The sequence below is a fragment of the Miniopterus schreibersii genome, assembly GCF_964146895.1.
Source record: "Miniopterus schreibersii genome assembly, chromosome: 4".
In the NCBI taxonomy this organism is placed as follows: domain Eukaryota; kingdom Metazoa; phylum Chordata; class Mammalia; order Chiroptera; family Miniopteridae; genus Miniopterus; species Miniopterus schreibersii.
The window spans coordinates 17,993,347-18,007,871 of record NC_138105.1 but is presented as its reverse complement, the minus strand read 5'-3'; the positions used below and the strand labels follow the sequence as shown (position 1 = coordinate 18,007,871).

The 14,525-nt window shown below is 43.5% G+C and overlaps 1 protein-coding gene across 14 annotated transcripts in view; it reads left to right on the top strand.

Annotated features, from left to right (window-relative positions):
* The window catches only part of LOC308555968 (protocadherin alpha-C2), a gene marked incomplete at its 5' end in the record, with an annotated part of 195,225 nt that overhangs the window by 167,402 nt on the left and 13,298 nt on the right, over window positions 1–14,525 (top strand). For all 14 annotated transcript variants that reach the window (XM_081134804.1, XM_081134810.1, XM_081134811.1 and 11 more), the window contains one exon: window positions 2,540–2,628. In XM_081134804.1, coding sequence (XP_080990930.1) covers window positions 2,540–2,628 — 89 coding nt within the window. The remainder of the gene's footprint in view (window positions 1–2,539; window positions 2,629–14,525) is intronic.

The window sequence follows — 14,525 nt, the reverse complement described above, 5'->3', positions numbered from 1 at the left end:
GGCATCAAATTTGCAATCTAGGTAGGTGCCCTGACCAGGAGTCAAACCCACAACCTTTTGTTGTATGGGATGATGCTCCAACAACTGAGCCACCTGGCCAGCGCCTGTAATTAATACTGATACTTCTGGACTTGAGTACATTGTGTAATGTATATGTACATGCGTCTACCTTAGTTTTCTGTTGCACACTGACAGTTATAGCCTATCAACCACAATAATTGATAATTATTCTTGTTCGTGTTCACCCCTATTAGAGTCTTTTTATCCTTTCCATCTCATTGCTATCGTATGGCCATCAATGACATGGGCTCTTTGGAGGATGAGCCATGTGAATGGCCTTTATTAAATATCTGGAGACCAAATCTAGCTTACTTTAAATTAATCTAGAGTAATAGTATTACTCTAAGACCCAGGTTAAATATAATTTTGCTTTCTCTACTTTGTCTCTTTGACAGTAATTGATTAACGACCATTATTCCCAGAGCTGATTTAGTATCTATGCCATGGGGCCAAATAAAAGATTCATTATTTGTGAGTGTCTTTGGAAACCAAATGGGAAGGGCCAAGAAACCAGTGATCACTAGCACCAAAAAGATTTTGTTTTAAAGAAGAAATAACTTCAAACTTAAGCCCCTCAAAATATCTGGGCAACTCTAAAGTTGATCTTCACCAAACCTAGATCAGTTTCTAAAGAGAGAGCTTACAAAGTGTATGTTGAGTTAATGAAAAATTAGTTTTAGTCCACTAAAAATGTACTAAATTAAAATAACATAGTCTTAAGCATTACATTACAAATTGAGCAGGAAATCATTGTACTGGCTGCTATTTCTGAACGAGAAGCAATCAATGAAGGACTGAAGATTGGTAGTTGGCTTGGTGACATTGGAACCTGGGTCATAATTTTAGGCTGGGAACATTTATGCAGATGCCATAGTAGTAGATATCAGAAGGATTTTTTTATGTTTGTTAGAGACCAGCTTATGCTTTTGCCTGCATCTGAGCTATTGTGGTGGAGCTATGCAATAAGAAAAAGCATGGCTTACCATACCAACTCTTTCCCAAACGAGTTAGTGCTTTACCTGAAAAGTACCGAAATGATTCAATGCACCTTAAAAGCTACATTTAAATATTAAAATATATCACATCCTTATCCCATTTTTAAATGAAAAAATCCAAATGTGTTCCTGTTCAGGTTTCAATTAAGATATGAGATTTAAGTAGGATAAAGATGAAATAAAAATTAAAGCTAAATGTAACATTACTCACAATGTAAGTACACTGGCCATACGTGAGAGTTGTGAACTTAAATAACACTCATCTTTTCACACATGTGCTTGGCTTCTTGGCCTTTCCAGCCTCAGACATCATGTTACTGCTCCTTTAAAAGTTCTGTTGAACTGAGCTGGTTCTAGGGCAGTTACATCTTCAGAATGAATCTGACTAAACCTATATAATTTGTGGGTAGGATCCAGGAACACCTAAAGGATATTGATATTTGGAAAAAAGAGAAGATTCTAGGGTGTGGGTGAAGGGAATAATAGCAACTAGACAGAGCTTAGTAACCAAATTGCCAAAGAGTAAAAGCATGTTAAACTTTAGATGGCCTTCGCCCACAATAGTTCAGGTTTGCCTGCTCCTTTGCCTCACATGACCCCCTCAAACAGTGTATACATTTTATTTTAGCAATTTAATTTGCAAGATTAACCAATATGTAGTTTAAAAGAGTCCTCTAATTCTGGTGAGGGTTTTCTGGATGATATTTACCTTTAGAGTCCCATTTGTTTCTTCCTCCCTTTGTTCATCCAACAAATATTTGCAGGTCTAATATGTGCTAGCATTAGGTATACACAAGTGACTGATGTTCTCTCCACCCTTGAATGGTTTATGCTCTATCTCTGCTTGCCTCTAGTGGTCTCCTAGTTCATGTCTCACTCCCTGCATAGTTGATGTTGAATTAATCTCTTTTGAACTGGGATCCGTCAGTGGTGGTGTTAAGCTTCCTCTAGTCCCTAAATTTAGGGTGGGTTGTCTATGAGTAAAAGACATGGGAAGAGTAAGTCAGAATATAAGGATAAGAATTAATTGGGCAGCCAAACTGGAATACTACAGTTATCAGCAAATAATTTTTGTGTGTTTTCCTCTTTGCTATAGAGAGCCCAGAAACGAGAACCAGCAAGAGAGGCTTAGGGTTTTTGAGAACAAGCTCTCCTCATCTGTTTCAGCATTAAGATGTTAAAACAGCATTAGCCCTCTGATGGGTTTCCAGTTAGATTAAATAAACACCATGGCATTAATGAAAACCAAAATTGCCATAAAAATAAAACATGCTTATTGCCTAAATATAGCAGGCAGTAAGTCAGCAGTGCTTTTACAGTCTCTGCAAGGTGACTGCTCAGCAGTAATTACTTCTGTTCGAGCATGAGTAGAATGTGTAAGCTGCAGCCCTGCCTCCAGAGGTGTAAGCACTTTCTGAGAGTGGAGCGAAATCTGGGAAGGCATTTATGGTCTAACTGTTATTTGGGTCTATGTGTTTACTCAGCTCTGTGCACCTGGAGGAGGCTGGCATTCTACGGGCTGGTCCAGGAGGGCCTGATCAGCAGTGGCCAACAGTATCCAGTGCGACACCAGGTAAAGACCCAGGGTCTCTCCCTTCTTGCTTGGGTTCTGGAAAGCAATTGGCTAACCTGTTTTGTAAGACCAGAATTGTTAATGGCTCTCTATTTATTCTTTCTTCTTTTCCTTACACGTGTGTCTTCCCAACAGACATAATTATTTTGATTTTCTGCTTAGTGTCCTTCAAGAGTTGAAAACAGATAACATAAGGGGTGTGTGTTGGGGGGGTGTTTGTGTGTAATTTTCTAAAATCAGCTAACTTTCAAATGCTTAGCTTCTCCGAGTTTCACAGAGAAGATTTGGTGGCCTCATGTGCAGAGATGACTCTGTTAGCAAAGATCTTTTGAATGAAGACAGTGGAAACACACTCAATGTAGTGAGCAAAAGGGAGATGATAGATAGTTAGTTATAGATAGATGATAGATAGAGGATAGATAGATAGATAGATGGATGGATGGATGGATGGATGATAGGTAGATGGAATGCGGTTTCTCCTGGAAATGGAAACTTACCAGAACCAAGGCACCACTCTCTTTGGTTTAAAGTCAAAGTCAGATGTGCTCTTTTCTGCACAACCACATCATTCTGTAGACTGACTTTTACCACCTTAACATGCATGTCACTGCCAAACATGACTGCCTCACCGTTTCTTAGTTCAGAGGACCAATGGAGACCAATTCCTAGTTCAAACTTTCAGGAAAAAGAATCCGCCAGGTTGAATCAAGAACCCAGTGGCTAGGTGATTGTAGAAAAATTGCTTCAAGTCACATTTCCTTAGTTTCTTTGTTCTTGTCCAGTTACCGGAGCAGTGTCATATAACAAAAAGATGGCTTTGGAGGCTCACTCCCGCGGCAGTTTTCAGAAAGGAAGGGTTGTGGAGACTGCGAATGGTGTCTACCAAAATCCTCTATGAATAGAGTATTATGATGATAATAGTTAATGGGTTATTGAGCCATAATATACCCAGACTCTGTGCCAAGCACATAATATGCCTGATTTCATTTATTTGTCATGACAGTCTTGCAGGGGATTTAGTATATCTATTTTACATATGAGGAACTAGAGTCACAGAGAGGTTAAGAAACATACCCAGGTTCATGTGGCAGAAGTTTGTAAGTGGCAAAAGCAGGACTCAAACCCAAGTGTATCTTGCTTCAAAGCCAAGTATATCTAGCACTTATATGCAGAGCATGGCTGGCTTGCAAGAACTCATCCAAATTCAAATACATGCTCACATACATAACAGATGACACAAGTTTGTGTGTAAAAAGTACTTTCCAAAAATAATCAGGTGCCTTTCAAATGATTAAGCTATCCAAGTAACATGTGCAGTTAAGGGCCCATTTTTGCTGGCAGCTCTAAGGGCTTTCATTGATTCTAACAAGCCAGCATTTGCTATTTATGAATGTTGCATAATTCAACTAAAAGTCACATTTATCAAAAAAACAAATGCACAAGTTAAAGCAATTTATTAGAGAGCTAATATTGCCAGATGGCAAGGGGAAAAACATTCATTGACAAATCTGTAGCCCCAATGCCAATGACGGAGTGAAGAAGTGATGGACGAGCAGGTGGATGTAGACTGCCAAGTATTGCAGGATGGGGAGGCCTCTGGAAAGGTGAGAAGTACCCAGTTAAAGCAGCCACATGAAGTCATGCCCTGCTATCTTCATGCCAGGCTTTTCCTTGTTCTCGTAGAGGCTTTGTAGGTCAGTTTGGTAAGCCAAGAACTAGCTTTGAATAGATTCTCCCTTTCATCAGTGATGCTGGTTGGTACTAAGCAAATGTGAAATAGGAACTGTCTACTGACTGATTTCATTTACATTTGGCCCAGGTCTCTCCTTCAAATTCAAAAGAATGTTAGGAACCCATCTTCTTGACAGAAGATAGGGAAGGAGTTTCCATTTCTCCCCTTCCCTTCTGTCCCAATCCCTCTTGTATATTCCCCTTTCTCCAGGACTGTGCCGGGCTGCTGACTCACGGGTCACAGTCCTCATGGACTGAGCTGGACAGGGCCTACATCTTCCAGTTGCTCCGTGGGTGACCAAACTATATGTCTGCGCCAATGATAAGTTAAAGAGATGTTCCTCTGCCTTTGGCTTTGTCCTTTGGTACTTTTAGGTTTTAAGACTCAAAACATGTTCTGCACTGTTTGGAGGGTATGTCGTACAGAGTAATATTATGATGTGGATCAGACCTGAACTGAATCACAATTCCAAACTTACTTGCTGGGTGAGCATAAGCAAATGGCTTAAATTTGTGTTTTCTTAATTACTTCTCCTGTAAATTGGGTATGATAATAACACCTATCTTATCGAGTTGCCATGATAACTAAAGAAGAAAGAGTTGAATATAGTGCTTATTCATGTAATATTAATGGATGTCTGATATTTTCCCTCCTTTTTTTTCTGGGATACTTTTTTATTTTCCTGTGATGTGGCTGGACTTGGCTGATAACCTGGTGGATAGAATTCAATAGTTCTCATTTCTAGGCTCAGATACAGACCCTCTGTGGTTTTCTGGGTCATCCTGACGTCTATACAGTCCAGCCGCTCCCCAACCACCCTCTTGGGGATGAAATGAGGAAGATTTATTGGTTCTGCCTGAAGAAAAGTGTTTCAAAAAACTTGGTTGTTTCTGGGGGAGCCTGCCTTTCACTGATTGTTGTTCTTCAGTGCTTCCTGCTGGAGGTGCAGTTGCTTCCAGAAGGCTTCCTCCTGGTACCTGAGTCTCCCTGCCTGCACTTATGCCTGAGACCTCACGAAGCGGCACCTTCTCATGGCAGCCCCCCCAGCCGCAGCCATGGGTGTAGGGAACCTGCTGCACCCTGGTCCCCATTCACGTGTGTTCCTGGCAGTTGTTTTTCTCCCACTGATGAATTCTTTTGTTTTGTCACGAAACTGTTCATTTATTTGCACAGTTCACAAAAGCCCTGCTTTGAAGGGATCAGTAACTCACCAGGTGAGGTTTCCTGCAAGATAAACAAGTCAGGCGTTAAATTTGCTAATCCTGATTACTGGCCCCTTTCTGCAGCCCCTGTGTGTGAGCGGACCTGGACTACGGGCTTCTTACTTCGTTTGCAGATAGATTCCTGGGAGACTGAGCAGAGAAAGAACATGATCTAGATGGGGAGCACAGGGCACGCAGTTGCAGCCTCCCTCTAGGTGGAGGGATGTGTTTTGGGGAGAGGGGCATTAAAGGGCCAGTCATTTCATGTTTACAACTCTAATTTTCTCCATGTGAACGCTCTGAGGAGGTTTTAATGAGTGCCCTCTTGTGACTAGTTCCTAAAGGGAATCCCGAGAGGTTATAAAAAACTGCCCCTGCCCTCGAGAGAGCTGGTCTGGCTCCAGGGCGCCAGGCTGCTTTGCTGTCTCCCACTGCTTCATCCAGGCTCCTCTCTCTACATTTCAAGGGATCACAAGACTTACCTAAGGCAAAAGTGAATTATTTTTGGAGTGGGAGCTATTCACTATTTTCAAAAGAGCTCAGGGAATTCCCAAACACACAACACTGCCAAGGATAACTTTATAGCTTGTCAAGCAACACCCAGGGGATCCAGCACTGAGCAGTAAAAGGTTAGGTGGGTGAGGCCACTAATGTAGTGAGGCTGTTAGAGAACCTTAGTTTAGAGAGTGACTAGGCAGTGGTTCTCAAAGGATGGTTCCCAGAGCAGCAGCACTAACAATACCCACTAACCAGAAATTCTCAGGGTGGGACCCAGCCATCTACTTTAACACGCCCTCCATGTGATACTGATGTGCCCTAAAGTTTAAGAACTGGTCTAGAGAGTCGGGAATAAATATTCTTGAGGTCATCTGATATGTTTGGAGGCTCAGAAACCATGCAAGGAAGCATCAGCTGGTTCTTGCAAGAAGCCAGAAGCCTTTTCCTGTATCAGACAGATTCACTAAGAGCTCAGGCTCTGGGTCAGAGTAACTCTCCTTTGCATTCCACCTCTGCCACTCAGCAGTTGTATGTCCCTGGAACCATTACTTCGCTTTTTTGATTCCTAGTTTCCGCCTCTGTGAAGTGGAAATAATAGTCATGTCTACTTTATATAGTTATTGCAAGAATTATGAGATAATTCTTGAAAATGAGATAATACATGCATATTACAGACCCTAGGACATGGTAGCTGTATTTGTGACTTTTCAAGGCATGTGTCTATCCTTCAGCTTCAGAATGTAGGTCTGAGTGGTTCTGTGGGCAGGCTCTATTATATAGAAGATTTTTTTTTACGTGCCTTTTTGTGTCCTTGGGGGATGTTGTTGCCCTGGTTTGCTCTGTGGAAAATGGACAGAGTATATGTGTCCTAGTTTTAAAGGGGGATTCAGGTTCTTAACTGTCTTAGGGATTCCTACCCCTCTGACAAACTCAACTCCCCTCGGAGGGCCTCCATGGAAACTCCATCTCTGACTCTTCCCCAGAAAGAAGCCACGATCTTTAAGTTTTTTGGAATTCATTTAGGAGACCTGCCAACATGAATTTTTCCACTTTGTGAGCGAGTGCAGCCTGGGGCCTTGTTTGAGAATTTAGAAGTCACGCTCGCTGTTCCACTAACCCGTTCACTCTCAATTTCTGTTGTTGTCATGGCAACCATAGTCCTGGGAGGTGCGTGCCTATCCTTATTAGGAAAGGAAATGAGATCGGCGATCTCTGTGGGCGGGGCTCCCTCCCGCAGGGTCCTCACTCTCACCTGGCATCTCACAGCCCAGCGACGCCAGCTTGCTCATGGGTCTCTAGCTGCGGAAAGCTGAGTCCTGTATGATGCCCTTTTACTCTGTGGGGTGCGGAGCCCATCATGTCTGTTGCAGTTCTCGCTGTAGCTTACCCTGTGTATTCTGACCTGCCTGGAGAGAAATGGAGCAGGGCGGTGTGGAAGAGGAATTCGAATCCTCTACCTAGGAGAAGCCGTGAAGCTTCCGTCTGTCTCGGCTCCATCCATCCAGGACTTACCTCCTTCTTAGAAGACCACACCTTTTTTTAAAAAAATCTATATCTATATCTATATCTATATCATCTATATCTATATCATCTATATCTATATCTATATCTTTATTGATTTCAGAAAGGAAAGGAGGGTGAGAGAGAGAGAGAGAAACATCAATGATGAGAGAGTCATTGATCGGCTGCCTAGCCCACAACCCGGGCATGTGCCCTGACCGGGAATTGAACCCTGATCGCCTGGATCCCAGGTCTACGCTCAACCGCTGAGCCACGCCCAACCCGGCTGCACCTTCTATTTTTAATGGTCATGGAGATAAACAACTAGAGTGAAGGCTTTCTGGTTTTTCTGAAATGAAACATTTCTGTTTAATAAATAGATCCTGAGATAGTTCTTTCTCTCCACCCTGTAGTTTGTTCATCTCCCTCATTTTTCCTTCATCAGCTCTTCCAGAATCGGTAGCCCCAGGCAGAATACAGTTAGGGCTGGGGCCATGATGCACAATAAATGAATGTCTTCCCTAACAATGGTCCAAAAAGAGATCATGTGCCTCCTGCTAACACAGTCCCGTGTGCCTCAGATGTGTGCTCCTGGATGGAGCAGAGAAGAGCAGCAGGAACTGTTCCCTCAGGCCCCACAGATGCAGAGAAACAGCGAAACAGCTAAAGCAGGGCCAGGAAATGGAGACTCATTACAGTTCCTTCAGTTATTATTGATCCCTCTAATGTACCACCGGAGCAGTACAGTCTGGCCCCTGAAAACTGCATCATGAGAAACAACTTTTGAGTATGTCTTAGAAAAATACCCTTTTTTTGTGTAAGAGTGTTGCATGAGACCGGAGAGTTTCTGAATTACCTTTCCTTCTAGCTTTCTCTACACACCATGCTGTGTAGCTGAATTTTTAAGCCTTTTATCAGAAGGGAAATCCAGGGGAGGGAGGATCCTAGTGTCACAAAGGGCCTTCCTTGGGAATCACCAACTCTGTCACCTGACTTAGCTCAAAGATGACAGGCTACCTGTGTATTTGAGAGCTTTGTGGGGATGGGGAAGAGGAGGTGGAAGTCCACGCTTCATTCTGTAGGAAAGATTGCTTGGATTGTGAGAAATGGTGGGCTTGTAGCTCCTCTCTGGGAGGTACTTGGACAAGAAGGACCTACTTATGATCTGGGTCAAGGGCAGAGGAGTAGAGATAGCTGTAATTCCTTTAAGCTTTGCAGCTGCAGCAAGTGTTGCCCTCAGCCTCACTGATTCTACTAAACTAGAAGTGAAAGCTTGTCCCCAGCAACAGCAAGGATCTTCAATGACAAATATTTTCAGAGAAACTTAGCCCAGCAACAGCAAGGATCTTCAATGACAAATATTTTCAGAGAAACTTAGCCCAGAACTTTTCTGTGGAAAGTTCATTTTCACAGAGGCAGTCAACTTTGTAGTTGAGAAGGTCATTGCCTAATCTGGAGAAACATATTCAGGTCAAGCACTGCTAGAGAGTAGGGGCCTCTAGGGAAGGGCCAGAGAAGAGAGCTCATTGCCTAGAAGCAAGCATGTGGATTGGACAGGAGCCTCTTTCTGTCTCAGCACTTGGAGCTTGTTACCCACAGTCAGAAAAAGGAGGGAAGCCCAGCTGGGCGTGGCTCAGCAGTTGAGCATCAGCCTAGGATCCACGAGATCGCAGTTCGATTCCCAGTCAGGGCACATGCCCAAGTTTCGGGCTCGATCCCCATTTGGGGGTGTACAGGAGACAGCCGATCAATGACTCTCTCTTATCATTGATGTTTCTGTCTCTCTTCCCTCTTCCTTCCTCCCCCTGAAATCAATAAAGATCTATTAAAAATAATAATGCTAAACTTTAAAAAAGAAAAAGGAAGGAGGCAGAGATGGATGCTGCTCCTCTTGGATCTCGGATCTCAGTGAGACCAAGAGTTTCCTCAGCAGCAGCCCTGCCTGGAATGGTCTACCTCCAAGGGATTGCACTAGGTGGAGGGTAAGAGAAAGCAGGCCGAGGGTGGCAATACCAAAGGAAATAAGGGGGAAAAGGATGTTTGTGCTGGTGTTAAAACAGGAAATTGAGAACTTAAAGTCAGGCTAAATAGGTATAACCCTGAAAGATTAGGGCAACTTTTAGGAACCAAATTTGGAACCACAAGAGAGCAGGAATGATGAGCAGCTTATTGATACTAGAGCTGTGCCCCTTTACTGCTGGATCCCAAACAGGGCACCCGGGGTCTCCAGATTACAGCTCCCACTGAATGTAAAAAACAAAACAACTAAACAAAGTTAAAAAATATGTAAAGCCTGTTCTATCAGAAAGTCTGAACAAACAAGTGTATTGTTGATGGTCCAAGAATGTCTGCCAGCTACGGCTTATTTCCAACATCGGGCCAATCCTATGCCCAGAGCTGTTGCTCTAAGTGACATCATGGGCCAAGCTGAGTAGTGAGGTGACATTCCCCCAAGTTTTCTCTCCTACCTTGTTTGACTCTGCATCATAGATACTTTCTTGCCCAAGAACACATACTACATCTCTGTTCCTATAATCACTGTGGGTCACCTAAAGATCTGTGGCAAGCCTAGAAGCCTCAGCCAGTATGAATGATTTATGTTAGGCGCACACCAAGCTGCATGTCTAGTTTTAGGGGAAAGAAGGTCATCGCCAGGTATGTAACCAGGCCAGAGCTGGACGCCATGGTGCCTGTGAGCTTGGGTTTATATCTCATGATGAGAAGTTCCCTTCTCAGCCAATGCCTGTTAGCAAGGATGTGTGTATGTTTGTGTCAGTGGGACAGTCTTTGTCGTTGAAGTTTCAGAGCCTTAACTCCTGTGCTGTTGCTCCCTGGGTTGTAGAAATAGCCTTTTAGAACAAGAGAAAGACTTAATAATAGCTACTATTTATCAAGAACTGTGATAACGCACTTTACATGCATTGCCTACTTAAATAAGAGGTAAGTATATTATTATTCCCATGCTTTTGATAAGAAAATTGAAGCTCAGGAATTAAGTGACTTCTTTTTGGTCACCATTATATTTCCAGTGTCAAACAGGGTGTGTAGCACACAATGGTGCTTAATAAATATTTGTTGAGCTTGTTAATGAATACAGTGGCAAAGGCAACATTTGAAATCCTGTCTCCCTGATGGTGAGCCCTATGCACTTAACTGACACACTGCTGTTATTTTATCCCACATACCAGGTGAAAGATACCTCACTTCCAGGTACCAAAATCTGTATTTGTTTCTTAGGGCTGCTGTAACAAGTTCCCACAAACTACATGGCTTAAAACTATAAATCTATTATATTTCTGGCAATCAGAAGTCCAAAATGGGATTGACTGGGCTAAAATCAAGGCATAGGCAGGGCTGCATTCCTTATGGAAGTCCTAGGGGAGGGTCCGTTTCTTTGCCTTTTCCAGCTTTAAGAGGCTGCCTGCATTTCAGGACTTCTGGCTCCTTTCTCCATCTCCAAAGCCAACAGCAGAGCATCTGCAAATCTCTTTCTGACACTGACTCTCCTCCCTCCCTCTTTCACTTGTAAGGATGCTTGTGATTACATTGGGCCCACCTGGCTAATCCAGGATGCTGTTTCTGTCTCAGGATCACATCTGCACGTCTCTTGTGAAACGTAACATTTTCCCAAGTTCCAGGAACTGGGATGCAGGCATCTTTGGGGAATCATTATATTTCTACCACAAGGTCTTCCACGTTCAGGCAGAGATGGCTGTGTGTCTGTGTGTGTAAATTTCAGTAGAGATAAAGGTAAAATAAGGTGCATATTAGGACTGTGAAAAGGGTGTAGTCAGTGTGGACAAGACTTTAAATGCTTTTTGAAGGCTATTTATTGTCAGAGTTTGGTGGAAACTAATTAATCACCCCACTTTCCCTCCAAACCTTAATAATTAAGAATAGCTGCAAGGAGCTAACCGAGGGAACAGAGTTCAGAATCAGGTTTATTATTGGTAAAGATGGTTTGGAGCATATGAGAGTGTCCAACCTCCCAAACGCAAGGGGGGAAATGAAGACTGCAGACCTCTCCCTCGGCGAGGAGAGAGAATTGTCCTGGCTTAGTTACCAAACAGAGGCTGAGCTAGAAAAGAGCAGGAGAAAGAGAATTAGAGAAGTCAGTCATGGAGGAATGGCGACTGCTGGTGCTAATTTTGTCCAATCAAGAAGGGCAGTCTGTTTAAAGTACGACTTATGGAAACCTCCGCCATCAGATAAACAACTTTTCCTTACTGGGGGGAGTAAGGAAGGAAGTGGAGCTGAAAGTCAGAGCTCCCGGCCTAACATATCCCTACAGCACTGGTTTGGAGGTGCTCCCTGCCCTGAGGGTAGGGTGGAAATGTGGGGACATGGGGAAAATGGTTCCCACTACATTATTAAGGGATAAGAGATATTGTTCTATCCCGGGCTTAAGAGTATTTTCCCAAAAGTTCGGGAGCGGTCAGGACAAGACAATACTCTTTGAATCATCATAGGCTAAGCTGGAAGGATTCAGTTGAAGGGCATGGCAGCTGGCAGAAAGTTCCTGTCCCCAGGGTGTGGCCAGGAAACGGGCAATTCACATGGCCTGTTCTGCATGCAGCAAGCTCCTGTGTCTAAGTGAAAGTGGATTACAGTGTATACATGGGACTTCCCTGAAGAAAGTGCAGAACTTGGGTAGTGTGCATGTGTGTGTTGGGGTTTGGGAAGCGGGGCAGAGGAGGTACTTCAGCCAGTATTCGTAAATCTCACTTGCTTTCCCTCAGTGATGCATCCTGTGTTAGGGTCAGGAGTCAGTGTGGTTATGGGCCGACTCTATGGATATACCTGCACTCAGGATTTTTTTTAGGAGCATTTTGCATAACAAGCCTATTCTCGTACTGGCTACCTCCTTGAAATCCAGACAGGCTAGGCATCTCCAAAGCCTGAGCATCTCAGTACCTTCGGGAGCTCTGACTGGGGAATGAATACCTCCTCGTGCCCCTGACAGTCATTAGCATGAGACCCATGAAAGAGCTTCCTTCGAGTCCAGCATCCTGTGTAGGCTCCTTGAGTCACCAAAATGTCGGTAAACTGCTGCCCCTGAAGTCTGCAGTGAATGGGGTTGTGGTAGTCAATGACCAGTGTCATGTCAGTTTCCTTCTATTGGACCAAGTATGAATTGATTCTAAATATCCGCCTTGGTGAAATTTTTTTAGGGGAGATGAGCTCTTCCATATGCTCCCTCTAAATCTGGGGATTTAGAGATATAAATTAGCTGCTCTGATCCTTTCTAACTCAGGGTCACGACCTTGCCTCCAAGATGCTAGCCTTCTAAATGGTTATGATTTGAAGGGCACTGTGAAGACCCTTACAGAATCCACTTCATAGTCAGGTCTCTAGAACCCCACCTTAAACCACCACCACCAGCATTCTCTTTAAAATCTTCATTCATTTATTCATTCATTTGTTCCTACATATTCTCTTTCTCTCTCACTCACTCACACACTCACACACACAAAGAAGTAAAATATTAGAATATAATTTCCAAAGGTACTTTCTCTGGCTTGGCTTCAATATAGACTTTGGTTGGCACCTTCTATATAGTCATTAAACAAACATTTATTAAGTATCGGCTTAAGGCCAGTGTCTGTTCTAGGTGATACGAATATAATATTAAATATAACACAGTCCTGTCCTCATAGCCTAGTTTAGGGAGATAGAAATGTAAAGAAATAAGACAGAAATGTCACTATGTTATGTAATAAGGACCATCCTAGTGCCATGCATAGGCAGGGCCAGTAGGGGAAAGGTAGCAGAGACAAACCACCAGGGCCTGCCAGTCCAGAATGGGACTCACAGTCCATCTATGTTGTAATCAAAGCAAACCCCATATAAATACGGTGAGCTGGTTCACCTTTCTGAGTCTCTGACATTGTTTTCACTGGGCCCAAATGCTCCCTCAATAACCATGAATACTGGCTGTTGTGGGAAACCAGAAGATGGAATTGGGAATTTAGGGGATCAGGTCAGAGATTATGTGACATATAATACGGGTATTGAAAGGTAGTAAGTAGGAGGTGGGAAGAAAAAGAATTCCAGGCAAAGGGAACAATACATATGTTCTAAAAAACTCCGAAGTGTGTAATCTGGGTGAATGGAATGAGTACATTTGAGGGGTAGAGTGGGGTAGGAAATAAGATCAGAAGGGTAGCCTGGAGTCAGATTTTGTTGGGCCTTAAAAAATCCAGCTAGAGAGCTTGTAGTTTCATTTGCTGGCGATGGAGAGCCACCGGAAGATTTGTTTGTGTTTGTTTGTTTTTAAGAAAGGAGGCTCTATGAGCCCCCTTGGCTCTAAGAACCTTTAAAAACCAACCTATAATATATCAAGACACACTCTACCTAAACCAAGGACTGGAAACTGGGTGTCTAGAAATGTGAGACCAAAAGGGAGCTGGATGCAGCATTTTTGTAAAAAGAACTGGCCTCGGAAATGTTCTTAGGTAATTCCGGTGGACTCGGTCTTGATTATGTCTGAGAAAATGTGGAGCGTGAAGGGCAGGTTTGTTCAAATTTTACCTGTGTGCACTTAAGGTAGGCAGCATGGCATTGCACAGCGCCTCAGCTGCTGTTGTCCCACTTAATCACTGGGCCTCGGATTTACTAGTGTGTGAAAGATGCAAGACTGTCGCCTGCTACAGGGGTTGAGGGAGGTGATGCATGCAAAAATGCGTAGTGCAGGGCTGAGCTCCCCGTAAGCATGCAAAATGTAGCGTTTACTCAACTTAATACCCTGGCGTTTAGTACAATGCCTGGCACATGGCAAACAGGATTCACAATGTTTTCTCTAGTTTCAGTGGAATGGTGTTGACGTGCAGAATGTGGGGACAGTGGGGTGAGGCCTCTCCCCATGACTCTTTCTCTGCTCTCCTACTGCAGTGTTCTGACAGCACCTCCATTTTATACCCTTAGTGCAGGGATATCACTGCTTGGCTAGAAATGGTTGCTCAAGG